This window comes from Notothenia coriiceps, unplaced genomic scaffold, assembly GCF_000735185.1.
Source record: "Notothenia coriiceps isolate Sejong01 unplaced genomic scaffold, NC01 NC01_scaffold00002658, whole genome shotgun sequence".
Lineage (NCBI taxonomy): Eukaryota > Metazoa > Chordata > Actinopteri > Perciformes > Nototheniidae > Notothenia > Notothenia coriiceps.
The window spans coordinates 1-27271 of record NW_011335359.1 but is presented as its reverse complement, the minus strand read 5'-3'; the positions used below and the strand labels follow the sequence as shown (position 1 = coordinate 27271).

The 27271-nt window shown below is 41.4% G+C and overlaps 1 protein-coding gene across 1 annotated transcript; it reads right to left on the bottom strand.

Moving 5' to 3' along the window:
• Positions 1-478: 478 nt before the first annotated feature.
• Positions 479-25946, bottom strand: akap1b (A kinase (PRKA) anchor protein 1b). The gene is made up of 11 exons (XM_010765783.1): positions 25801-25946; positions 19217-20766; positions 12514-12638; positions 10344-10470; positions 10120-10247; positions 8901-9078; positions 7937-8087; positions 6929-6996; positions 4574-4647; positions 4429-4494; positions 479-2961 (listed from the first exon to the last, which is right to left on the bottom strand). Exons 2-11 carry the CDS (start codon positions 20739-20741, stop codon positions 2899-2901), a joined length of 2505 nt encoding a protein of 834 aa, XP_010764085.1. The 5' UTR covers positions 20742-20766; positions 25801-25946; the 3' UTR covers positions 479-2898.
• Between the last annotated feature and the right edge of the window lie 1325 nt (positions 25947-27271).

The following is a 27271-nucleotide window of genomic DNA, read 5'->3' as shown; positions in this document are numbered from 1 at the left end:
ACAAACACCTATATAATTCACTACAGGAAAGGGCAAACTACAGTACATAAAGCATATCAGGGCCTCTTTAGGGATTCAAAATAACAATATATATTTCAGGTATCGCATAATATTGAGACATTATTTATATGCCATACCTCAAAAGTACATTGGACGACAGAACTTGAATTACCTAGAACTCCCATAAACACCTTCATCAATGAGTGGAGAAAAAAGTACCATAAACACTTTCAATAACTTTATTTTTTCCCTTAATAGATCTGTACAATCAACAAATCAAACTTAAGATGAGCCTAGCAAAAACTGATCTGTACATGTTAAATGCTTCTGGGCACAAAAAGCTCCACACCCATTTAAATAATCAAAGGATGACTTGTCTAGCTATGCAAACACTTAAAATCAGTCCCACAGTCGAGAACATTGTGTGGAACAGGGGGAGGCAGGATGAACCAGAACAAACCAAAACAGAAACAAAAAATATAAATGTTCCCTTTATATCTTTCTCTCCAGTGTTATAGAAAAGTACAGTCAAATATCTTATTTACAGAGAAATGAACACAACTCTAGTTTGATCAAACTGATGTTTAAAAGGTGAGGGTTTGTCTTCAGTTATCTGGATTTAAAAATGAAGGGACAGACAGTTGATGTGAAAAGGAAGAAGGATGCACACAGGGCCTAAACAGACATATGGCTACTGCCTTCCCATTCCCACCACACCCCCACCCACCCCCCCCCACACACACACACACACACACACACCCACACCACACTAATCAACCATTCCTGAGATACATTATTCAAATGATTTGATGTTAAGGTGTTTTGTTAACTTTCTTAGTAGTGCCAAAATGTACGATTAAAGCCCGCCCCTGTTCCCCATCCTGTCGTTCAATTTCTAAATAAAGCTGCCTTATTGCTAGGGTAACAGTGATTTCATGTCCATTGAAAAGATATTTCATAAAATATTCAACGCATTTCATGTTAATGTTATTTAGAATTACAGTCATTGTGGAAATGGATCCCTTTCCGCCTCATCAGGCCAAATCTAACATTGAAGCGCAAACACAGGGAAGGTCCCACACTGCATACACATTATGGTGATACATTTTAGTAGAAATCTGTACTTGGATGCAGACTGACGTGAAAACAAAAACAAGTGGTTATCCCCGTTCAGCAGGACCGTGTTCTTCAAATTTAGATAGAGGAGGGTTTCATAAAGCAGCATAACCTCAACTCATTCAAAGGTTTTAATAGAAGCCCCAAAATTCCTGTCACTTTTTTCCTATTTCCATGTCTGTTTCTTCACTGTGCGTTGAGTCGATCCAGATTTTCTTAATTCCGGTTTAAATTCCTAACTGGATAAAATGATCTGGATTTGGCCAAACAGTAACAAAGGACTCGTGTTGAAAATAAAGACAACAGGCTTATGTGTAAACTGACATCTATTTGTCCCGACGACTTCAAGGTTTTTATTCCGACAGAACAACCGTTTACATTATTTAAATGTTTTATGCCGATCATATATTTTTCGAAATACAATTAGGGCCACATGTGAAATCAAATTTTAGATCTGACGAAAAGTAATTTTTTTCTGAGTTCTGAGATTAAAGCCTGACTTTTTCCCCAGAATTATATATTTTTTAAAAACATAATTTCCATGCTCCTATTTCTCTTCAGTAATATCCTAACTTTTAACATTCTAAATGATACTTTAAGTATTCTGCCCAAATGTGTTTTTATTAATACAGTATACAGTATTGCACTCAAGGGTCTTACAAGGTTAGTATGAAGACTGGGAGTTGACCCATACAGTCAGACTTAGATCAACAATTTGGACATGTTGCCATGACAACCAATTCAAATCCAAGCTCCTCAATGACGATATGAAGAACAAGGCCCTGCAGCTTGTGCACACCGTGCCGTTTGCTGTGCACTCTAATAACACTTAGTGGATCACACCTCAGTAAACCTTTGTCATGTTTGAACCAGAAGACACCCATATAGTAATTGGACCAACATGAAATATTGTTAGGTAAAACTCCATGTAGTGTTTCCTTCAGATTGAGATGTTTAACCATCTGTTAGCAAGTGTTTCTTGGAGGTGCCATCACCAAATGGGAGCGATCTTAACAATTCTGTCAGTTTTAAAAATCAAACATTTCTTAGAGGTTTACAAACACACTGTGTAACGACTCGGCTGTATACTGCAAAAAAATGCATCGTGAAAACATCGAGTTGAAAAAAACCTTGAGTTTCGAATTCTCAAAAGACGTTCGATGGCATTTCGTCTGGGAGGTTGAACAGTTGTTGGAGAAAGGTGGGTTATAGGCTGGTGCGAGGTGCAGCAGCAGCAGCAGGGTGCTCCACCAGGGACCACCATCACCATCAGTCTCTTTCCTTTCTGCCCCCACGTTGTATCCACACAAAGACCTGCTAATCTACTTTGAAATGTAGTGGTCACAGTCAGTGTTGACAGAGTGTCTGCAGAGTGACGGAGGCCTTCCACGATCCAGTCAGTGAGCAAAGGCCCAGAGCCACAAATTAGGTAGGATGGGAAAAATATTGGTTGAACCTTTATTTAGTTACAATATAGATATTAAAAAAGTTTTTTTTTCTTTACAAGTACCTCTTCCCTCTTTCTTTGAGTTATTTTTGTGTACAAGAACCAGTGGAGGGGAGGATTTTTTTGAAGCAGTGCTGTTCTCGTGGATTATGCCCGCAATTTTTTTTAATTTCTTTTCAAAAAGGAAAGGGAAGAAAAGAAAAGAGAACAAAAACGAAAGAAAAAAAGGAAAAGGAAAAACAATCTTCAATCCAGTGGTGTGTGTGTGTCACTGCTGATCACAAAAGAGTACGGAGGGTAGGGGTGGGGGGCGGAGATCAGAGCATTTTAGGAGTTCAAAATCCCTCCACCCAAACTCCCAGACCCCTCTCTGCCAGCGTGCGGTTCACTGAAATCACCTGAAACACCAAGAGACACAGTATTAAACACATTATAGAGACCTTATTCACATGATATGATGCTAGAATATAATGGAGAACAGGCCTGCACTGAAAAAGCTTATATTAATGAAGTTCGACAAGTCACAGCATGCAACTTGGACTTTATTGGCCGTTTGCTTGGTTAAATATGGCGTTCGCTAACAAATGATGGCATGCCAGAAATGTATTAGTCAATTCCAATACCAGTGAAATTCCACGATTTTCTAAACTCATTTTATTGCGGGGTTGAAAACGAATAGTTTGACATTAGTAGTTTTATTGATGTAAAATAATATGCTAGTGCGAGGAAGTTAAACTGGTTATAATTGTATTTGGTCACACAAAAACTAAATATACAAGATTACATTTGACTATATCAACATTTTGTTAGAATGTACAGTCATACAATGCTATTGTATACTGAATAAGTCAGATTCAAAATAAGTCATTTATCCCAGGGGAAATTAGATTTTGTGAATGTTGCTCTAGTTAAGAATAAATTAAATAGAATAAATATATTTGATAAAAAATGTAAAATGGTAGGTCAAATAAAATGGAAGTCGAGTAAAAATGTGCACACAATGCATCAAATAAAAAAAGTTGAACGCATCAAAATTCAAGTCAGTGGAACATCAGTTAGCGCTGTTGTTTAACCAAGCAGGACTGTGCTACCCTGCTAACAGCTAACATTAGCTAGCTCTCCTCCTGCCTTTCAACACACTTGTTGACAATTTCAAAAAATAACCCAAAAATAAGGGGTGCATCTTTCAGACAGGTCAATAGTGTGTTTACTGTGTTCTTTTGGATTGTAACGTGACGGCGCCTGCATCCTACGTTCAGACTTAAGCCCTGATCCCTGTACCTACTTTACATACAGAAGAGTAGAAACACATGCCGTCCCATTTACAGACTTCTGGCATAAACTTGGTAATAGTTCCTGTCACATCCATATTACAAATATGCAAATGCAACATGATCCCTTTTCTTTACTTAAACCTTACCATCTTCATTTCACTCTCTTCTCGACCCACAAAATAAAGTCTATTGCATATCTTAGTTTGGACAACGGGGATTGATCCCCGCTTGTTATGGTGGCACAAACATCCTAACACTGCAAAAGAACTGCAGGCACCTTTTAAAAAAAATAAACTTATTTTGTGTTAGTCGTCTGTAACAAGATTTTTTGTATATGTGCAAACTCCATTAACAGTAAAAAAATAAATAATCATAAAACTAATTAAGAGGATTATGCTGTTGATATGATTATTACTTCAATGTATGCATTCATTTGAGCTCTTTTCAGGAACAGCTGTAGTGTAAAAAAAGTGTGTTCATAATGCAACAAAGAAATGTGGAAGTCTTTTCAAAGCTAGGCCATAAAAGCACCAGTATTCGGTGTCACGTCCAGTACAGAGCAGTGCATTATGGATAATGTGAACACCGTACCTCGTCTCCGACCATGTTCCACAGGTGGACCAGAGGCAGTCCCGTGTTGTTGTCGTAGTTTGAGACCTACAGAGAGGGAAACACAGGAGGTCAGTGAGCTGCAGAAGACTCACTCTGGTGAGGAGTTTAGAGAGGGGGGGCTCACCTGTGCGAGCAGAGCAACTCCTCGGGTCATCTCCTCCAACGCTGCTGTGGCCTCTGTGGAAAACCGATCCTCTCCTGGGGGGGGAGGAGACATTTCAACACGTCAGAAAAAGAGCAACACAAAACCTGAAGCTTCCTTTTGGTCTCGTGTGATTTATGTTGGTCAGCGTTCCACAAATAGTTTTTGACCATTATGGGTTTACCATCAAGGGGGCCAATAGTGCATTTTGCAATGTAAGTACAGAAGAACACCATTTGAGACACAGCCTTGGAATACTGGCACTGCCCTTGTAGTAGCAGGCCTATTGTTTTCAGGCATATACAGGTTTATGGTTTATTGAGTTATTGGGTAAGTGTTAAGAGTTAACCTGTTAAGCTCTGAGCCTGTTTTTCAGGTCTCCGGCTCGAAAATGACATTCCCCGAACAAATGACCATATCTTCACTTCTAAAAAGGGGTAAATTAATAATCGTTTTTCTCAAAGCAATGATAAACCTGTGAGTTGGATGTAGAAAAGTCAGAATCAATATAAGAATTGTTTTTATTTTAAAGTATTGTTCAGATTGGACATAGTCAAAAATGTAAATTATTGTGTTAGTCCAAAAAAAAAAACATTACTTATAGTGAAAACCACCCTTGAATGATGGGATAGTAGACTAAAAGCTTTAGGAATCCAAACTATAACATATAATAAGTACCCTGTATCAAGATGGATGCAAAACAAGTGGAAATTGGCCTTTTTAGAGAGGTTTAGCAAAAGAAAACCACTTCTAGGGTCATTTGGCCTATCTGTGGCCCCCCTTGGTCGATTTTGATGATTGACACCTCTTTTTAACCATTAGAGCCAATGGAATCGAGGGGAAGTTCAACATACACACACTTTACCAAATAAGGAGTGAGAGTGACGCGTAGCCAGAATACCCAACACAGGAAGGTGTCATACACTCTGGAAGCTATCATTACATGTCTTTTACATATAAATTGAATTAAGGATTATCAAAAACATTTTCAAAGTGACAGACATTGGATTAACCTATGGATTAACCTTCAGCCGCGTTTTTATCGTTTTAATGCCATTGAAGACGACTTTTGATCAGAATAACAGCTAAAGGTGAGAATATCTCAGTTTTTTGCTACCTAAAGCTACGTCGTGTGTCGTCTCGTTTTGTTTCCCCTGTCGTGAGTTCTGATCGCTCAGTGATTATACCAATACCTCTAGAATCTGTGGAATCCCAGCTTGCTAGCAAAGCTTGTTTATGCAGATTCGATAAGTAATAAAGTATTTATTAGGGCTGTCAGTCAATTTAAAAATATTTAATCACATGATTGTCCATAGTTAATCGAGATTAATCGCAAATTAATCGCATATTTATGATCTGTTCTGAATGTACCTTAGAGGAATATTTTTCAAGTTTTTAATACTCTTATCAACATAAAAGTGGACAAATATGTTTTATGCTAATGTTTATCATCATTTGAACATTACAAATATTCACCTCAATTCAACCTGGAACCTCTATCATACAATACAAATGGTGTGTGTGTGTGTGCGCGTGCTTGCGTGCGTGCGTGCGTGCGATCGTTGGAGCTATGTGCAACTCAAGGCATATGCTCGAACGGGAGCTGCCTGGACGCTGCAATCATGTTGCGCGCAATATCCGTGCTGACTGTTCCCACAATGTCCCACTGTCTGGCTACCTGCATAAAGTCAAGTGTTCGGCGCAGTTGTGGCGAAATGTCACTCTTCTGCTTTCATTTAAACAGCTCCTTATAACCGTTAGCGCAGCTAGCTAGCACCAGATGCTCACAACAACAACAACAATACACGTAAGGTCTCTCTCTCGCGACACACATACACACACCTTCCCGGTCCTCCCGATGGCCAGTCGGTGCCTGCCGGTGAGCGTGGAAGTGTGGTCTGCCACAAGCGGGCGGCAGGAGCGGGGCTGTCATCAGCTTGTAGATGGTAGTTTATACTTGATGCGCTCTGAAACTACGGGGTGGCCGAGGACAAAAAATACACATGCCTTAATCGCGTTAAAATAATTAGTGGTGTTAATTTTTTTTTGCGTTAACTTGACAGCTCTAATATTTATACCTAGAGTTCTGTGCTAAGTGCTTCAGCATTTTTTCGCTCAGGGCTTATTTAGACACTTCTTGTGAGACTTTGTTTCGGTAAAAATGGTTCATATCATCAGTTAGCTGATGATATGAACACCGGCGGGGGCTAAGGAGCTTGACAGGTTAAGTGGATATGACATATTCATAGTTTGTTAAATGTTAAGAAGCCCTCAGATGCTGTTTCTTGCAAGCATGGGGCTTAACAGGTTAAGACTGTTACACAAACAACGTTGTACCTGGAAGTGGGCCGATGCTGTCGAGCAATACTTCGGCGCCTTGAAACGGTAGTGTTACAAAATCAGATCTGAAAAATTAAAAAAAGAAATCAGTCAGACAACATGTTAAAACATATATCTCATAATATATAAATGTGCATTTCCTATGGTAGCATTTAAAAAGAAAAGTTATCATCTAAAAAACGTCCACTTGTTGAGGACACACTCACAGAGATGGACTTCATAGACACATGTAAAACTTACTTTAGTCCCTTTTATAAATGTAAAAACCTACTATAGTTACACTTAAACAAATTATTTTCCATTTGGAACACCTGTAACTAAGCCATTTCGCCATTTGCTATGTGGGGGGTGCTTGCAATTAAACACTGTTGTGCCTTCCTCTGTGTGACATAGTTGCGGATTAGGCATGATGCTCGTCAAACCACCCACATTTAAGAAACAAAGCCGATAAATAATCGTCAAAGTGTGCGTGCAGGGAACTGTAACGGTGGTGGACTAATCAGAACAGAGTGGGCAAGCTGACCAATCAGAGCACAGTGGGCTCATAGGGAGGGGGGCAGGAGCTCCAACAAGCCGTTTAGGACAGAGTAAATACACATACTATACAGAGATGCTGTTTGAGAAACCAATGTGAGTTTGGAACATTGAACAATGTAAATCTATTCTAGTAGACCTCAACAATCGAATTATGATCAGTATAAATGGCCATGTCATGGGACCTTTAATCATTCAAATTGGCCACAAAAGAAAATGTACAATTATGTGGATTATTTTAAGTTAAAGTAAAACAATTAAAAAACATCTATAGGAAAATAAAAAACGAAAACTGCATTTTAATAGACACACAAAAGATCACGTAACCTGTACAAGGGTTACTCTGGGTATAGGCACTTTTGGAGAGCAGAGTTTGAACCGCTACAATGAAACTATGATGAGACGGATTAAGAAATGCCCTTCCATTCCGTTTATTCTACATTTCTTTTGCGAGAAACCTCTGACACTCACCTTATTTGCCGTAGTGTGTCGATCTTAACTCTGTCGTAGCCTCCGTAGTCGACATATCTGATCTCCACTTCATTGGTTTCTTTGTCGAAGGTAATGACCTGAGCTCTCCACCAGGCTCCCTCCACCGCCGGAGCTGCACAGATCACACCAACTGCAACACACAGACAAATGGGAACAATATTAAAGTGGCCGGTAGCAGTAAAAGAGGGATTTCTAACTGATATGGAGTTCTATGCTACTTTTGTTTTGCTTGATTGTTAAAACATTCACATAGATTGACTTGTGCAATGTCCAATTTTGCAGTAAGCTCAACGGCAAAATAGGCAAAAATATCATGAATTAATTAAATAGTTTGTAGCTGCAGAGAAGTCCTGGCCTATAAACCGTATTCTACAAACAAATACAAATCCTTGTTGGGTACAGATCCTCTTGAAAAAAACATGATAATTTCAATATTTCTTCAATGTTCAGCTGCAAATGATTCACTGCATTTATTATGCAATGCAGGTGTATTATTAACCAATACAAAATCAGCTAATAAATAAACATTTAAATATAATCATGGGTTAGGACACCAAGCTGCAGTATATCAAGTATTATTTTAATTATAGTCAAATTAGATCCACTTTACCAGCTGAGAAATTATTGCAAAAAAAAAAAAATCATAATCCAGTTATTTCATGCATACGTTTCTCAAACATAATGATTACTTTTAGCGTTTACTTTTGTACTTTAAAGTATTTTTAACAGTAATTCACAATATGGTATTGTTACTGTTACTAAAGTAAAAGATCAGCGTACTACTTCCAACTCCGTTATCATCTTGCTGTTAATATAAATCAAAGTGAAACGAACACAAACCTGTTTGTACGCTATAGTGTAAATCACAGATAAGAACGATCATGAACAGTGGGAGGTGCAGTTGTAGCTCTAGTTTAAAACATCAGTGTGTGACCCGGCCTACCTTCAGCGGGAGAGGGCAGGGCGGGGGTGCCCGGCTGGGAGTAGCAGAGGAACATCTGCTGGTCGAGGCTCCGCAGCGCGTGGTAGGTGGGGTGGGTGTGCTGCTGCACGAACACGTGACCTGCAGACATGATGTTCACCACGATCACTTCCACTGTCACCCCGCTGGGGAGCAGGAGCTGAGGGGAGGGGAGGACAGGGAGGCAACAGTTAGCCACAGCGTTGTAAAAGAACAGGCAGACAACGGAGGAAAGAGGTTGCAGCAGAATTAGCTATTCTTCACTAGCTCTGTATAATAATAAAGAATCAAATGTAATACTCTTCTCCTTGCACACAAAGCCTTTAATGGTCAGGCACCAGGAAAAGTAACTTTTTTCCAAGTCGGAAAGAGGCTGTGATGTGCCCTGCTGACCGAACGGCTGCTTCACCATAAGGCAGAATATGAAGAAATAACAGAATCAGATGTGTGTGGACTCACTGCGGAGTGCAGCAGCAGCAGCAACCGCTCTCGTTTTGAGCAGATCTAAAAAGGTAAACAGTGGCTGGCTAAAAAGTTCTAGATGTCATCTATTGCTGTATTCACTTAGTTTAGTTCTGCTCAAAGGAGAATAAACCTGCAGTGTATTTCTTTACCTCACAGAACTGCAGCACACTCTTGTGGTGCTTCACCATAACTCTATTGTGACCAGGGCTGTGGCTAATAACATTTCATAGTTTGTTTGGTATGAAGTAAACCTGTTCTCTTTGTTTCAGCCAGCACTATACTTTAATTACACTGTTCATACCTTCTCATTCATTTCTCCACTAATCACAAATGTTGCATTTTCTAGTTTCAGACTTATTTTGTGCATGTTGTGTTAACTTGAGCGAAGTGTACCCACACTCATGAAGGTTTTGGTATTGCATCTTGTTCACTATCGCACTGAGCAAGTCCGTGACTGCAGACATCACCAGTTATTTTTTATTTGCATATGTCTGTTGTGCCAGAGATAGGCTAAACAGTTTGTGACATGACCATATTACTCTAAAGAAAGACGGATCAAGAGTTGCAGAAACGACTGAAATGTGCCTCTTGACCCAACTCTCAGGAAAAGTATGTGATAAAATCCAACTAGCACCAAATTTTCTCTTTTAAATTCATGCTGCTGCCTACATCGTTTTTAGGGTTGAAAATAGGTGGCATTAAGTAAAAAGAGAGCAGCCAGAGAGCCCAGCCTTACCCAGGAGGTCATGGGAAGTGATGGCAATGTGAGTGGTGGTGGGGGGGGTGCGTATAGGTTGGTCAGGTCCAGATCTTTAAACTTTTTCCCGATCAGAGACAGGGCTTTGTCCACCTGCTGCTGTGTACCTGGAGAGAAACACAAGGTTTTAGGGGTGGTTAAAAACAACACTGATGATAACATTTGGAGTTTAAATTGTTTGAATGTGGGTTTGGGGGGCTCACCCTCTATGTGGCAGATCTGGAACTCCTGAGTGTAAGGCAGGGTGGAGATGTAGATCTTTGCACCCGAGTTCTGCTTCAGGAAACTCACGTATCGTCCCTGCTTCCCTATTAAACGCCCTACAAGATGCTGGAGCAGGAAGGAAACAAAAGTTAATTTACACAACCGTGGACCAAACATATACAAAATAGAAAATAAAACAGATCACTAATTGAACCCTGGACATCTTAATATATATCATCTCAGCTACTTTTAACTAAAACAACACTGGCTGTGCACTCTGCGCAGTGGTAACTACTCTGGAAAGTTATTTATTCCAAGAGGGGATTTGGTCAGCATGTTGTCACATATGAATCGATACATTTCAAGATTCTAGCCCACTGTATTAAATGTAGGGGTGCACCGAATGGGAAATTCTTGGCCGAAACCGATACCGAAAATAGGAAACATATATATATATATAAATATATATATATAAATAATGTATACATTTTTTACCAATGTTGTTCAGCTACCTGATTATGGAAAAAGACATGATTATGGCAAAACTTAACTTAAATAATAACTCACTAGTATGGGTGCATAGAAACATTTATTCAGCCTTTTGAATGCATACAAGTACAATTAATTCCAAGTTCAAGTCCATTTTCTTTTCTCTGTAGGATAACTACAACAAAGTGAATTCGAGAACAAAGCCAACGGTGCTGTTAAAACTGCATAAACATCTTAGGCCAGGAGGCCTACAACAAAATAGTGTAAATAAAGACTGTAACAGCCAGGCCTTCAACAACAACAAATGCACCTATAAGTGCATGCATACAAATGTGCAAACTGGATAAATCCACATGAATGTAACTATTTACAAATGAAATTACAATTGAATTTCAAGAATCTGTAAATAAGGCTGTCTGTCCTCATAAGCAAAGTAGTAAACATTGTATAAAGATACATAAAGTGAAAACTGGATACAAAATCCACAATCAATTACAAATTAAATTACAATTTCAAGAATCTGCAAATAAGGTGGTCTGTCCTCATGAGCAATGTAAACAACATTGTATCATTTAGATACCGAAAGTACAATATATTGAACACTGTGCTGCTGTCATTTCCCCCTAATGATAACCTGAGATGGTGAATTATAACTCACAATGAAAATTGTTCAGGAAAGTGGGTATAGAGTAGACATGTAGAACTAGATAAGCTTATGATAAGCAGTGGGAGGTTATTTTTAATTGAACAGTAGCTTGAAAGTCTTTGCAGTTACACCCCCTCAAGAAATGTCAGCTGAACACGTTTTACAAATCGCAATCCGCGCCTCTTTCTCTGATATTTTTAAATATCTCCAAGCGCCAGACATGTTGGCTGTGAGCCAGCCGCGAGCATGGTCGCGCGCCGTGCTTGTCGCCGCGTTTTGATTACGTCATCACAACAACACGTTAGCTTAACAACTTAACCCTGTTCTCTGACATTTGGTGATATTTTTTCGGTGCTAAAACCCTTTCGGCTGAAAGAGCCTTTTTAACCATTTTCGGCCGATAATTTTCGGCGGCCGAATATTCGGTGCATCCCTAATTAAATGTTTTATCCATTAAGTTTATCTTTGAAAACGGCTTTGGTAATTTCCTTTAACCACTGGGCAAATGTATCTTTCAGTGACTGTTTTTTTTGTAACAGGACTTGTTTGAGCAGCAGATACATGTGCTATTTCCTGTTGGTAATTTGACAAGACTACATTGTAAATGGTTGCTGTACATTGAAAATTCCCCTTATTGCAACTTTTGGAGGGGTGAATTTGCTGACTTGAAAATGAAAGGTATAAATAATAAAAAATATAAATCGTTATCATGCCGCAATATAATTTATAGAGTTAACTTAACTGAGTCAAGGGTGCAATTTTCCTTGTTTCTTGTCTGCATGAGGTTGCCAAAGTCAAACAATTTGAAACCCTTCCCCTTAGAATCAAGACTGACATCAATATTGACTTTAAAAATATATATTTCCTACAATTTTAAGCTTTTATCCTAATTCCTTAAATATTATCAGTAGCCAATATAACATTAAATAACTGATTTGCAGCAAACATTAGTATTTTTTCAGAAATGCTGTGAAGGGGGATCAAATCCCGCCACACTTAGATTTCAGGTTTCACTTCCAGAAGCCCGGACTCACCTTTGGCACCTCGATCTCCCAGATGACGAGGTCGGAGGTGGAGGCGGCGCCGTGGTTACTCTGGATCTCCCCAGCCCCCATCGTGCAGCCGCTGTCCACAGAGTCCATACTGTTCACATCAGAGCCTGCACACACACAGAGTCATCGGTCACATTTTGGTAGCGTGATATGAATTCAAACTAATGTCAGTGACTTTTGGTTTTTGCAGTACAGGTATATTACTATTGTATTACATACAAATAAAAGCGATGTGTGTCCAAACATCATACCTCTTATCACTCTACTTTCAAATGGGAGGGAACTTGTCTTATGGAGAAAAAAAAAATCAATACAACTGATGCGTTTATGGCTCCAAATATCAATGAAAATAAGATATAAGCCCACATATGTTTAGGGAAGAATTGCCTGCCCCATAATAGAGGTTGCCTAGTAAAAAGCCAAGGCTGGTTTTTAGTTTTAAATAAACTATTAGTGAGAAACTTGAATCTGAGCAAAAAAGGAAATTTGGAAGCCAAAAATACCATTTCACAGTTTTCCCCCCTCTAAAATAGAGGGGCCACCTAATTTGTAATCTGAAAAACCACAACCATCCAAACTGGGAATCGTCCTTGGAGAAGCTGAATGCTGACAACATTGTTAAAATCTCAACTATGTACTAACTGTATATGCTTGAAATCCACATGGAGAGACAGTTTGAAACACTGCACAGCATTAATCTGGTGGATCGATAATATACCAAATTGTCAGAAACGTGGCTGCTGCTTATCTACAGATTTGCTGGGTCCACTGTTTTTTTAACCTTGACACACAAAGTTCTCCCCAAAAACTGACAGTAGCAGCGCTTCCCCCACATAGACTGTGAGCCGCGGTAGTTTAGGTAGGTAGCGGCCAGTCACACCAGGTAGGCAGCAGCATATACATTTTTTTTTATGCGTTTTCTTCAGGGACGTTTTCATTTTGTTCAAACCCGTGACGCTCTGCAGAGCCACAGCAGCGCTTCTTCTTTTTTTACCAGGGAAGTGAACGGAAGTCGGCTAGACACTCTGAACATAGGATTCGTATACAAATCCTGAAAAAACTCCCTCCATGGGGAGACAATTCCTCGTGCATCAGGAGACACCCTTTGAATTACTGTTAAGTTAGTGCAGATTGCCCTCAGTCAGTGTTCTTCATTTCTTCAAAGACAGCCTTCAGATTTTGCCCGTTATTTGAAAAAAAGACGGCAATAGTGACTTCGGCCAACAGTACTAAATCACATGGCCCAACAACACATATCGGCTACTGCAATAGCAGAGTTTCCCCTAGGATGGAGTCATAGCAGCGGTGCTAAGGCACGCAGGCCCAGCAAAATGTGAGCACGGAGCGTGTGGAATTTCTTTGTGTGTGTGCGCGTGCGAAGTGCGCCCCGCCAATATGTTTCTATGTGTCTGCCAGCACAAGAAAGGCTCTTGAGGCTCTACAGGTGTATTTTGCTAAATCACCTTTATTGAACATACAGTAACACAAATACTACACATCCACATAAGAAACAATCAAAATAAAATGTATGCAATTTCATTATGTTAACCTGCTTTATTTGGGGGAGGACCTCACATCCCCTAGGGGGGTCCGGGTGCATGCACCCCCGGGAAGATGTTTTTAAATGTTGAAGTTAAATGCATCAATCTGGTGCACTTTTAGCACAAAATGAATATATGGATACAGCTCTCAACAGACTATATTAAATAGATAAAGGTGTGATCTCTCTCGCTGGCTCACACTGGCTCCGTGGCGATGACGCGAGCGCCACGTATTATTCTTTTAATGTATATAAGGGCTGCTGAATGTATATAGGGGAAGGTCACCTCCTTATTTGCCAAAGTGCCTGCTCTATGGAGACTGACACAGCTAAAGTTAAAAAAGGGCTGAAATAATTCAAGTAACTGTTACTGAAAAATTGGTAAGTTATCTGGTATATTTACCCGATATAATGTACTCCACATCAAAATATATTAAACTACAACAATACATGGCAAATGTAAGTACTCTTCTATTTTCCCCATACAACGTCTCAAAAAAAAAAAAAGGTATCGTTGGGGAATCTTCTTTGGAGGGTCGAAAATTTGAGAAAATAAGGGAATCGTTAACAAAGTTCCTTAAAAAAAACAAAATAATGAAGCTGGGAACTTGTACTTTTGTCCACCAGTTACTGGGAGATGTGAACCCTGTTTTGTGAAGGCACAGTCTCCCTGAATGTAAAATATTTCACCCTCAATCACTAACATCAGGTGAAAATCACCCCAACACGTGCCTTTTGAAAAATGCAACTCAGACAGCAGCAACAAAATTAAGGTCACGTGAACACAATTGCGTTGGTGAAAATCACCAAACGTTATTTTTCTAGGGTGAAAGGTGTGCAACAGAAGGTAGACATTAGGTCTTTCAAAGCAGCCCCACGACAGTTTGGATAGTCCTTCCAAACCAACACTTACCCAAGACCGAGAAAAGGGACGAATGCACTTAGACAGTCTACTACACACACATTTCTGGCGGAGAACATCATGGGTAGATGACATCAGTTTGTAATGGTGAATAAAGCTGCAGCAATAGGAATCGTGCAATATGATTTTGTCAGTTTTGCTTATGTGTAATCTGAACCCTTTTTTTTAAATTTATTTATTCAAGTTTATTTGTTTTCAACATTTTAGAGAATATTTGTTAAATCGCAGAATGTATAATGGCACTTAAATTAACTTTAGGGGTGAGTTTTTGCAAATGCTATGTATTTAGGGATGGGTACCAAGCCCCGGTATTAAACGAGCCCCGGGGCTGAATTATTAAAGACCGTGGTACCGTTAAGCTCCGACGTTAACGGTCTTTTTATCGGTACTGGAGACATGTAAAAAATATATGTATTATTGCAGTTTTAGTGTTGCCAACTCAGTTTCTAAAATGCAATAAGCGTGCAAAATGCCTCTTTTTAGTATTTTCGATCTTTCCAATCCAGGCGAGAGATCTCTCTCCCCCGCCTGCTTGCGAGGGGGCGGGGCAGTTTACACACGCAGCTGCTACATACAGCAACACACACGGAGGAGATGGCAGAGAGAACGCGCTCCGAGGTGTGGTTAAACTTTACCCGTCTCAATGTGGACAATGCTCGTTGCCAAAAGTGCAATAAGAGTTTAGCATGTAAGGGCGGTAACACGAGCAATTTGTCTAAACATTTAGCAAAAGTGCACCACATTCAGACGGAGGAATGCACCGGGTTCGACTGTCTTACGGGGCGACTGTGGCTGCAAGGGAGTGCGGTCGTCTTTCAACCAGAAGGTTGTGGGTTCGATCCCAGCCCATGCAGTCAACATGTCGATGTATCCTTGGGCAAGATACTTAACCCTGAGTTGCTCACGATGGCATGGCCAACGGTGTGTGAATGTGTATGCATGTTAGTTCCTTGACCTAGAGCAACATACACTGCTCTGTATGAATGGGTGTGAATGGGTGAATGACATGTAGTATGTAAAGCGCTTTGAGGGGTCTTAAAGACTGGATAAAGCGCNTCATCCCACAACAACACTGTTCCATCTCACTGTCTCTGAACCGGCTTTCTGGTTAGCAGCCGCTTGCGCTCACTCACCTCTCCCTTTTGGTTCGAACCGTGGAGGGGAAGTGGGTGTGCGGCTGACAGAGACACTCTGACGCGCTTACCCCGCGGAGGTGTGCTATGACGTGGAGGACCCCACCCCCTGCCCATAAGCAGGGGGGAAAGGAAGTACCTCCAGCCCCTATAGAGGCCCAGTGCGCTCACGTCCTCCGGCGACCGGAATGTCCTAGGAGGACGTTAGTGCATTATGCGTTCGTTAAGGTATCAGATGGCGCACTGACCCATAGCCGTGTAGCCCGTGCATCAGGTCTACACAAGTCCTGTGTTCCTATAGCAAGCCAGGAGATGATAAGGCAGCCAGACCATGTGCAATGAGGTACACCTTTACTAAGTCTGGTAGTCCTGAGCGTGCAGCATGTGAATCAGCTGAAACTGCACATGCCGTCCACACTCATTTCAGAAGTGGGGGGGCCAAAAAGTGCGTGTCTATGTGACACAGGCCACATGCACCCGAACGATATCGAGCGGTGAGTCCCGGATTTCTCCCGTCTGACTAATATCGAGTTGTTTCATTCTCCATAGCACATGTCTGTTTCCGTCGGCATCTTCAATGCAGCTCACGTTTACAATGACATTGCATTTAGCCAACGCTTTTATCCAAAGCGACTTACAATAAGTGCGTTCGACTAACAAGATACAAACTTGAAGAAAACAGAATCATATAAGTACATCAGGTTTCATAGAGCTAAAACATTTGCTACTCAACTGGTTTTAGATAAGCCAGCCCTTTATTAGTATATAAGTGCTTTTGTTAGCAATTATTTGTTAGTAATTCTATCGATCGAAGTGGAGTCGAAAGAGATGAGTTTTCAGTCTCCCCCCGGAAGATGTGCAAGCTATCTGCTGTCCTGATTTCAATGGGGAGCTCATTCCACCATTTTGGAGCCAGGATAGCAAACCCACATGTTTTTGCTGATGGGAACTTGGGTCCCCCTCGCAGTGCGGGTGCAGCGAGCTGTTTGGCTGATGCAGAGCGGATTGCATGTGCTGGGGTGTATGGTTTAACCATGTCCTGGATGTAGGAAGGGCCAGCAAGTACCATTGTCTTGAAGTGGATTCTAGCAGTTACCAGAAGCCAGTGAAGGGAGCGGAGGAGCGACGTGGTGTGGGAATATTTAGGAAGGTTGAAGACCAGACGAGCCGCTAGGGATGGGTACCGAGCCCCGGTATTAAACGAGCCCCGGGGCTGAATTATTAAAGACCGTGGTACCGTTAAGCTCCGACGTTATCGGTCTTTTTATCTGTACTGGAGACATCTAAAAAATATATGTCATACGTATGTATTATTGCTACACAAACATTATATTGCAGTTTTAGTGTCGCCAACTCCGTTTCTAATACGCAAAAAGACTGCAAAATGCGTCCATGATTATTTTTAGTATTTTCGATCTCTCTCCCCCGCCTGTGAGCGAGGGGGCGGGGCAGTTTACACACACGCGGCTGCTACATGCAGCAACAAACACACACGGAGGAGATGGCAGAGAGAACGCGCTCCGAGGTGTGGTTAAACTTTACCCGTCTCAATGTGGACAATGCTCGTTGCCAAAAGTGCAATAAGAGTTTAGCATGTAAGGGCGGTAACACGAGCAATTTGTCTAAACATTTAGCAAAAGTGCACCACATTCAGACGGAGGAATGCACCGGGTTCGACTGTCTTACGGGGCGACTGTGGCTGCAAGGGAGTGCGGTCGTCTTTCAACCAGAAGGTTGTGGGTTCGATCCCAGCCCATGCAGTCAACATGTCGATGTATCCTTGGGCAAGATACTTAACCCTGAGTTGCTCACGATGGCATGGCCAACGGTGTGTGAATGTGTATGCATGTTAGTTCCTTGACCTAGAGCAACATACACTGCTCTGTATGAATGGGTGTGAATGGGTGAATGACATGTAGTATGTAAAGCGCTTTGAGGGGTCTTAAAGACTGGATAAAGCGCTATATAAGTACAGTCCATTTACCATTTATTTCTGGTAGCGCTGTAGCCCCATCCACGAGTAACGTTTCCACGTCAGGTGTTATGTATGCTAGCAGCAACACAGAGTTAACTACCGGTACATTATACAAACATGGGTTAATGATTAGATTTAACTGAGTTATTTATTTTTTTAAAGTTTCAGCTATTCTGTTTACAATTCTGTCATCACATTATTTAATACGATTTGTTAAAACATTGTTGTTTCTTTTGATGTGAAATATTATGTATTGAATTTAAATAAAAAGCAATGTTGTTTTGTTCACAATTTGTTTAGTTAGTTTAGCTTATTTCTTTCTCCAAAAGAACCGATAAGAGTACCGTTAAAAGACTGGACCGATAAGCGGTATCGATAAAAGTAGTAGTACCGTTAAAACCTTAACGATACCCATCCCTATATGTATTTGATTAAAACGTTAAAAAAAAAAGAAAGGAAACCAGGCAGTTGTTATTTTTCAACGTTCTCTGCTTACGTCTACATATAGAGGCCAACCAGCCTGATGTGCTTCAGGTCATTGCGCTTACATTCTGTACAAACGTGACCACATGACACACTTTGAGTGACAGTCCCCTTATTCGCACATTCAAGCAGAAAGGCATAATGAAATGTAGACAGAAATATCTAAGTTTTTGGAATAAAAGAAGGGGGAAACCTGAAAAGAGAGAACAATGCTGCCGAAATAAATACATTTAATTAAAGCAGAACAACACTTTAATAAATTATTTAATAAATACATTTCAAAGGAATAGATAATTATGGGAAATAATCAAAAGTGCAACATTTAAAAATGAGATGATATCATATTTTAGCATTAAGTAATTAATTAAAGCCTACTTTTATTTGTAATATTATGTTTTTTTTGTTATATTTTTTCTGTTCTGCATAGTTTACAACACAATGGTTTGAATCAAAAGGGATTCAAATAAAATATCAGCTGTGAGCTTTTTATTCTCCGTACACACAATACCTCAGAAAAGCAATGGTAGATGACAAGATACTACCACAGTATACCTCCCGATTAGGACATTTTAAACATTCTCCATCAATATCAAGTATCATGCCACAGAGATAATGACAGAATGATGGCTCACCTCCGGACTGGTCCGTCTCTGCCTCACACGTCCCGTGGGCTCCGTTCCTCAGACCCATCCCATTGAGCCTCTTAATGTCACACACAGCATCCTCTGAATTTTCCTCAGTAATGGCCAACAGTGACGCCTCCGCGGCCGCCTCGTCCAGCATTTGAGGCGGCGTGGCTTCTCTTGCTGACAAGTCTGTAACCTGCATGGCGTTGCACATGCTGTTCTGGAGGTCCTCGTTGCTGATGCCGTCCTCAGAGTGGCACGTGCTGCAGGCCGAGTCTTGCGCCAGCGCCGCAGATTCCTCGCCTTTCAGTTTCGCACTTAACGAGGGCGAACTGAGCGCCGCTTGGTGCGACGGCACTACCCAGTGGCTTCTCTGTGCGTGGTTTGTCTGATGAATCTCGTGACTGACCTCCACGGGCTCCCATACCGGAGCCGAGGAGCATCCGTTGGGAATCCCTTGCTCTTCCTCTCTACAGCCCGTCTGAGAGGGGCTTGTCAGAAGGTGCTGTGCTGATGCTATGATTGGTTCCTCTTTGGAGAATAGTCTGCCGCTGTCCAGGGCTGTGCTGCTGTCTGTGCCCTGGCAGCTGGTGACACCGAGGACCTCCTGGGTGGCTGCCGAGATGACCTCAGTTATAAGGCCAGCCGCTAGGAGCTCCAGATCCTGCTGCTCTCCACAGCCGCTGTGCACCTGGACGTCCTCAGATACGGAAGTGAACTCTGGGCTCAGGGAGGCAGGCGTGCTGGTTAGAATGTGTTGTTTGAAATCCTGTTCTGAAGGGGGTGTCTCTAGTGTGCTGCCCTCTGATGGCCTCACCATCTGCACTCTGGCTGGGGTGATGGCACAAACCAAGATCTCGTCTTGTGAATTAACAGCGCTGTATTGTTTCGCGACTTCCCCCTCGGGCTCTGGCCTCTCGACATCGGAAAGGTATGTTGTTGTGGGGGAGGAGCTGGTGACTTTGGTAGACTGGCACGGCAAGATAACATCTTCAACGATGTCTTCTGGTGTAGAGGCTGGGTCTTTGACTAGGCGTATCTCCGGTTCTTCTACGGAGGCAGGTGCCGAGCTTTCCTCCTGGTATTTATGGTCTTCCGACGACACCTGCAGGGTTTCTTCATCTCCAGGTGAAGGTAGAGGGGAGACCGAGGGTTTATGGACTTCCTCTTGTCCTATTCTGCCAAGGTGAGGGGCAGCTTCCTCTGAACTTTGTTCTTGTAAAGGCGCCGCTTCAGTGTGCTGGACATGGACCTGGGAAATATTTTCATGTTCTGTTCTCAGGTTACCGTCCTTTGCAGGTCTGTGGGTTGGGCTTTTTGTACCATTTGTGGGGGATACAGTGCCTTTGTCAACCACACCGTTGCTACCTTCTGTGGTAGATGCTTTAAGGCCCATAGCAGTTGGAGTCCCCTCTAGGCTGTCATGGCGGATGAGCCGCTCTTTCTTCCGTGAGATGTACCACCACCAGCCGATCAGTGCAAGGACTCCGGGCAGTGTGTAGGGCACAACAGAGCGAAACCTCAGCGGCATTTCCTCAGGACACTAACAGCTACACCTGAAATACAAACACAGATAGGTATTAGTTAAGTGACACTTCACATTAAATAAAAAAGGTATGGCAAATATTTGGAAACCTGTGTGGAAACCTGTTGGTTTTACGTTGATTCAAGAGTTAAGCTATAGTCTTTCACCCAAAATATAGTGGTAAATATAAGAGATGCCATGTGCAGCGGCGAATGAAAAAAAACTTTACTTTTCATGTTTAAAATCCTCTTAAATATAGATTACAAAGGCATTCCACTTGTATATTCACATGAAAACTACCCAACTGCAATTGTTGAGGTCAGGATTATAGCAAAAGCTAAAATCGGGGTTACTGGACCCATGGCACTGAAGAAGTCTTTGATAGTTACCTGGAAACTTGACACTTTGGATATCCTGATCTCGTTTTTTGCCTTTAATGTTTCAATATTTCTTATGCAGATCTACAGTCAACCATGAACAACAGTGTAACCAGTTGAGAACCTTTAGTTGCAATAAGTGTTGGGAACCAAAACTAAGTTGTAAATTAGATCCAAATGGAGCACGTTCTTTGACCCTCTGCCCGCTTCGAAGTTTGTGAAATCAAGAAGCGATTGGCTCAGTAATGTGGTGGATGGTGAGCAGACAAAAGCCACAAATAGAAAAATAACAGTTGAGCCTTAAAGGTGCACCAGATGAACCTCTCCACAACCCAAAGGTACATTTACTCTCGATGTGAATCAAGTTACCACCGGAGTACGTTGAGTCTTAAACACCTCTTGCAGGCCGAGCACACAGCTGATGCTGACATTTCTTTCTTTTGAAAGCAGTGGCCAGGATCAGAAAACTTGATTTACTGCCTGCTGTATGTTGGAGCCGTTGTTTGCAGGTGCACCAAATCAGAACTAGAAAAATTATTGATATCATTCCAAAGCAGATTTAATTTACAGGTTGAATAAACTATATCCAATGTGAATATACATTGTGTAAAAGGTTTTAGAAATATTAATATGTGATATAGGGCATGTGACCTACTTTGACCCACTCAATCATTTTAAATCAAGAACCATTACAATTCGGAATTGACGAGTGAACTGCTAAAATCCAAAACGTAACCCGACCCACACTGGGTTGAAGGTCACAGGGGTGACTAAATGTTCAGCTTGTACTCTGGAAATCTGCCCCCAGTGAACACATTGGAACAGACCTCTGCAACTCCTGCCGTGGTGACTCTGTCCAAGTTAAAAAAAGGACATGTGCACATGCCTTTCCTTAACAAACCTGGCCAAGCCTGCCTCCACCACTAAGAATGCATCACATGGTTTGGCTATGACTCAATCATATCCGCCCATGCTCCCAGACACGGACGTCCATTGCAGCCACACAAAAATATATTATATGTATATATGGACTTTTGACCTCTATGGCGGCTGGCACTACCACCTGCTCTACGTAACCAACTGTTGGCCTGATGCAGGCTAGCAGTCCTTGGATATACTTTCCACATTAGTAACAGAAAGAACTGCCTTAAAGGAAGTTGTTGTGCCAGAGCAAATTTGTTTAAGATAACAGTTTCTGTGTTAATTTTTTTTAAAAAGGACATGCATTATGTGACACCATCAGGGGAAACCCTGGTTGCGTCAATGGTTCAGCAGCCACAGTTTTCTATTAATTTTAGCAACATTTAGGGTCAGCCTCCAAACATACATCATCACTGCACCACTAAATTGGTAAAAAGGATTTCATATTTAAACCCTAGAAGCTTAACTGTTCTTTACTTATATTATTATTATATTATTATATTGCACCACAAGGAGCACTGCAACAACATACATTGGAGTATCAAAGTGGTTATGGTTAGGGGGACCAGGGAATACAACTAATCTGAAGGAATTCATTTCAGAATCCGGTTTATTGCCAGGTACGTTTACACATACAATGAATTAGCTTTGAATTAGTATGGTGCTTAAATATTAAATGATTTTCATCTAAGCTGAGATCCATGGATATAACCTGGGTTGAACAACACGGTATTTATCTAAATGTAAATCGAATGATTTAATCTGCTCCACCATATGATGCTTTAGAATTATGAATGCAAGAAACTAAGGGGTTTATCAAAAACAAATGTAATCAAAATCTAATACATCCTCCCCTTTGATTTTTTTTTTATATACAAGGTGAGACTTTCAGTCTGCACCTGATAGGGGAGCTCTAAGGGTGAGGTGAGGTTAAGTAAAAAGTAGTTCAAAAACGTGATATAACATACATTTTTGTACTTAAGAAGCAGTTAAGTGTGCAAGATTAAGTTATTCTTAGTTGTACATTCAAGACTGCTAAGACATCAAAGTTCTGAAAGTCAGCTTTCACAAAGCATTGCACCAATATGATCCATTGTTTGAAAAGCCAAACAAGCCGTTACATGTCAGAGCATCCTTGAAAGCAGCAACAGGAAGGATTTCTAAAATGGCCCGTCTGTGCCACATGTTGATCTCAAAAGGGAAAGTATTGACAATGTAGATTTGAAGTGAATACAACAGTTATGATACATCAACAATATGGCAATTGAATATGCCGTTTAATAATAACAATAATTAAACTACTGTTACTCCAAATAGAAATTCAAACTTGAACAAAACTTGATACCATTCAAATAATTTCCTTAAAAGAAAGCTTTATTTAAAAACAGCAGATCCCAACTTTAAGCACAACTCAAAAGACGTATTGTGAGCGTTGCTATCTAATTTAATTTGTCCAAACCCTGCTGCTTGCTGTTCTTCAAATTTCCTACAAAAATAAGTAGGGGGAGACTTGCAGAAAACTTAAAAGTAAAGGAAAAATTAATAGAAACATGTCTGACATCAAATAATAAAACAAAATGGACAGTCCCTGATCTCCAGAATTAAAATGATATCAATGGATTGCTCCAAACATAAATCATGGCCACCTTAAGTGTTACAGAAAGGTAAGGATGAACCTGTACATTTGAAATGGAGGCCAGCACTACAATCACCTTGGGCAAGGTTACTACCATTTCAGCAGTCAAACTAACCTAGAGCTTTTCTTACAGGTCGGACTGTGTTCATTTGTGCTTTTCATGACCTTTAAGTCAAGAATCACACTGTGACCTTGGATAGGGGAGTGGTCAGGCTGTAGTCAGGCTGTATTTACAACGTGCTGAGCACAGGGAACCTAAGCAGCTAGCACACTGTATACAGAACAGTCTCTCTATGCCTTACCGACAACACACCGTTACTCTGTACTAACGGAACATGGCGTCAGAACTAGAACTAGATAAGGAGAAATATTGGTTAGTAGGCTGATACACACTGTTAAATTGAACACGTGAAACGTTTTACAAGTGTTTCACCATGTTCACCGAGCAGACACGTTGTATGGAGTTCCCGGAAACGCATTTGTTAAGGTTGACACTTTATAACCATTATAACACCTGCGAGTGAGCCGCGCCTGTCCAGATTGCAAACCAACGCGCTGTCTGATTGTGCATCAAGGAGCTACACTGCTACAATGTAATTGAACTAACCTTCATGTTAGAGAACGTTACAACAACAACAATTTAGCTGACAAATAGCCCAACCCAAATAGTTGAATTTCCCTTTACAAGCACATGTCACAGAGAAGATGTGCACCTTAGCCATACAGAGTTGTCTGTTCACGAGGGTCATAATGCAAACTTTTTGCAAAACCATTGCCGCTAGCTACGTGCTAATACTACCCACACAGTGAGTGTGACTAGCAATAAATAATCCCATTCACGTTGTCTCGTGTGGAAATTAGCTCAATACTATCTTTACAAACTCCGCCGTGTAACGCTACAACAATTTCATCACAACACAGACCAGCTAAAGGCATTAGCTCGTAAACTAGCGAGTGCATTGACTGCCCTTATGAATCTGCTAGTTTAAGGTTTCATCGCAGTAAGCTTGTGAAGGGTAACGGTGCGTTTTACATGTCAGAAATAAGACTCGGGGCTAGCATGTTTCCCATCACGAGTATGTGCAACTACAGTGCTTTTTGTACTTCAGTTAACATAGCACAACCCTTCATTGAAACTATAAACGTGGGCGGTATGTTAGCATGCAATGAGAACAATTTAGAAACTGTAATTTCATTATTGCCGCTCGGTGCCTCATAAACATGCCGAATTTATCAGGAAACACTGAACAGCCACATAAATACAAGTCTCAGGCGATACCATTCACATCGTTTAGACAGTAAGGTAAATTGACAGATAAATACAGCGGGTTTGACGTAACATGGTCGGCAATGAAATCCGGTAACAGAGGTGGCTGTGACCTAACGCTAACGTGACACTGCTGGGAATAGAGCATGGCAGGCTGGAGGCCGCAGTGAAGGATACAAAGTGTGAAGTTAGCAGGCTAGCCCCGCACACGGGATACAATGTAAAAACGTCTATGGACATTAACACGAATTAAAATATCGTGGCAGCTCATCGCAAAACCGACGCCTCGTGTTTTGAGCTAGCTTTAGGCCACAAAATAAAAGGCAATTCTTCACACAGCTTTACAGCAAATGCACCAGTGGGGTCCCAGACTGACGCAGGGTTTAAGGACGCTTCTGTAGTGCTGCTCTCCTGCATGGGCCGCAGACCTTCCCGTTAGCCTATTAGCTGGCCTGGCGAAAAAAACAGCCGACTAACTTACATTCTTACTGCCGACATCCTATAGTCATTCATTACAATGCAAAACACGAGAAATGTGTGTTAGTAAGTGCACAGAGCCCTCATGAGAAAGGGAATTAAGGTAATCTAAATTACACAACAGGGAAAGAGGCTAGCTTCAGTATGCTGACTATGTTAAAGGAATATGTGTAGGCTAGTTCAATGACATGGGATTACTGCACTCAGTCGGTGACACAGTAAACCCTGGACAGCTTGCAGGGACGCCAACAAATGTTAATGGATGTGGTTTTGTAGCTTTATGAGTTGATTTGAACTAAGTCACGCTGTTCGAACATGGTGCAGATGGCTAAAGGCTTGCATGGTCCTTCACCTACGTTGCATATGCGCTCTTTTTAGTTTACTTACAGTATTTTAAGGTCCTCGGTGCCGCCACGATGAGATCAATATTGATGGTAAGAGTTTTTTAAACGTGTCCCTGTGGAAAGTCAGCCTCTCCTCCCCACGTGTAGACCGACGAGCAGTACCAGTCTAAAAAAAACAGACTAAACAGCTGATGAAGTCTCGCGATACTCAGCTGTTCAACCCGTCTTTAGTCTCGCGTGAACTGAGAATGCACCGTTTTCGGACATGCACTCCTGTACGTTATCCGGATGGCCATGTATTTAACATGTTGGTCTCAGGTTTTTATTCGCGCTCTGTTAACTTTAACATTTGATTCACTAGGACAATTTTAAGATGTAGCTGGGAACATTTTTGTATTATGTTCGACATTCAACATCAACTTGCAGGCAGCAGCAGCACAAGGTTAAACACACACCACGCAACACACGCGCGCGCGCACACACACACACACACACACACACACACACACACACACACACACACACACACACACACACATACCATATATACATCACTTCAGGGGACATTACATTGACTTACATGCATTTCCTGGAGACTTACCATAACCAAGTCCTCACCCTCAAATGAATGATTCCCCTCATGGGGACCTCCATTATGTCCCCATAAGGGAGGTGAGTCCCCACACGTGACTGTGTAAACAGATTTAGGTCCCCACAAGTACAGTAATGCTAGGCCACACACACACACACACACACACACACACACACACACACACACACACACACACACACACACACACACACACACACACACACACAGGGAAGGTGTGCCTTCTAATGATTGTAATACTTATCTCAATCCTCTTTGTCTCATGCACACAATCAAGATAATGGGGACAAATCTTACAAGATTGTTTACGAGATTGATATCTGAAGTTATTCTGGGAAAAAAATAATACATGGATAGATCTGTATGATAAAATAGTAAATGTATGCCACTCCAGATCATCTGTGCAAGCGCGTAGATTTCGATTCCACATTGTGTGGGACACATTTGCAGGGGTCTGGGAGTCGTCCACCAGGACATTTTTAGCGTCACACTTTTCCTGCATTATGGTGTATTCTAATGCAACAAATGATGGTGAAAGGTATTTATTTATGCAAAGGATAATATAAAATAAAAGATATATGCAGACTTGGATAACACCATAGTTATCTTCGAACAGTTGCCCATTTTGGCATAGGTGTTGATTGTCACAATGATGTTTGCTCTCCAGCCCCTGCAAGTCAACATGTGTCCTTGGGCAAGACACTTAGGCCACGTTTACACGGATACGATAACGAAAATGAACCTTAAGCCCCGGAAACACCAAGCCGATTTTGGCCGTTGATGGATGTCAGGCCGACGATGAAGGTCCTGTCGCCCTACTCAGATTGGTGTGTCCCGCACCGTTGTGTCTTTTTCTGTTGTGCAGACACCTTTTTGGCCGAAAACCTACCGATTCTACATGTCG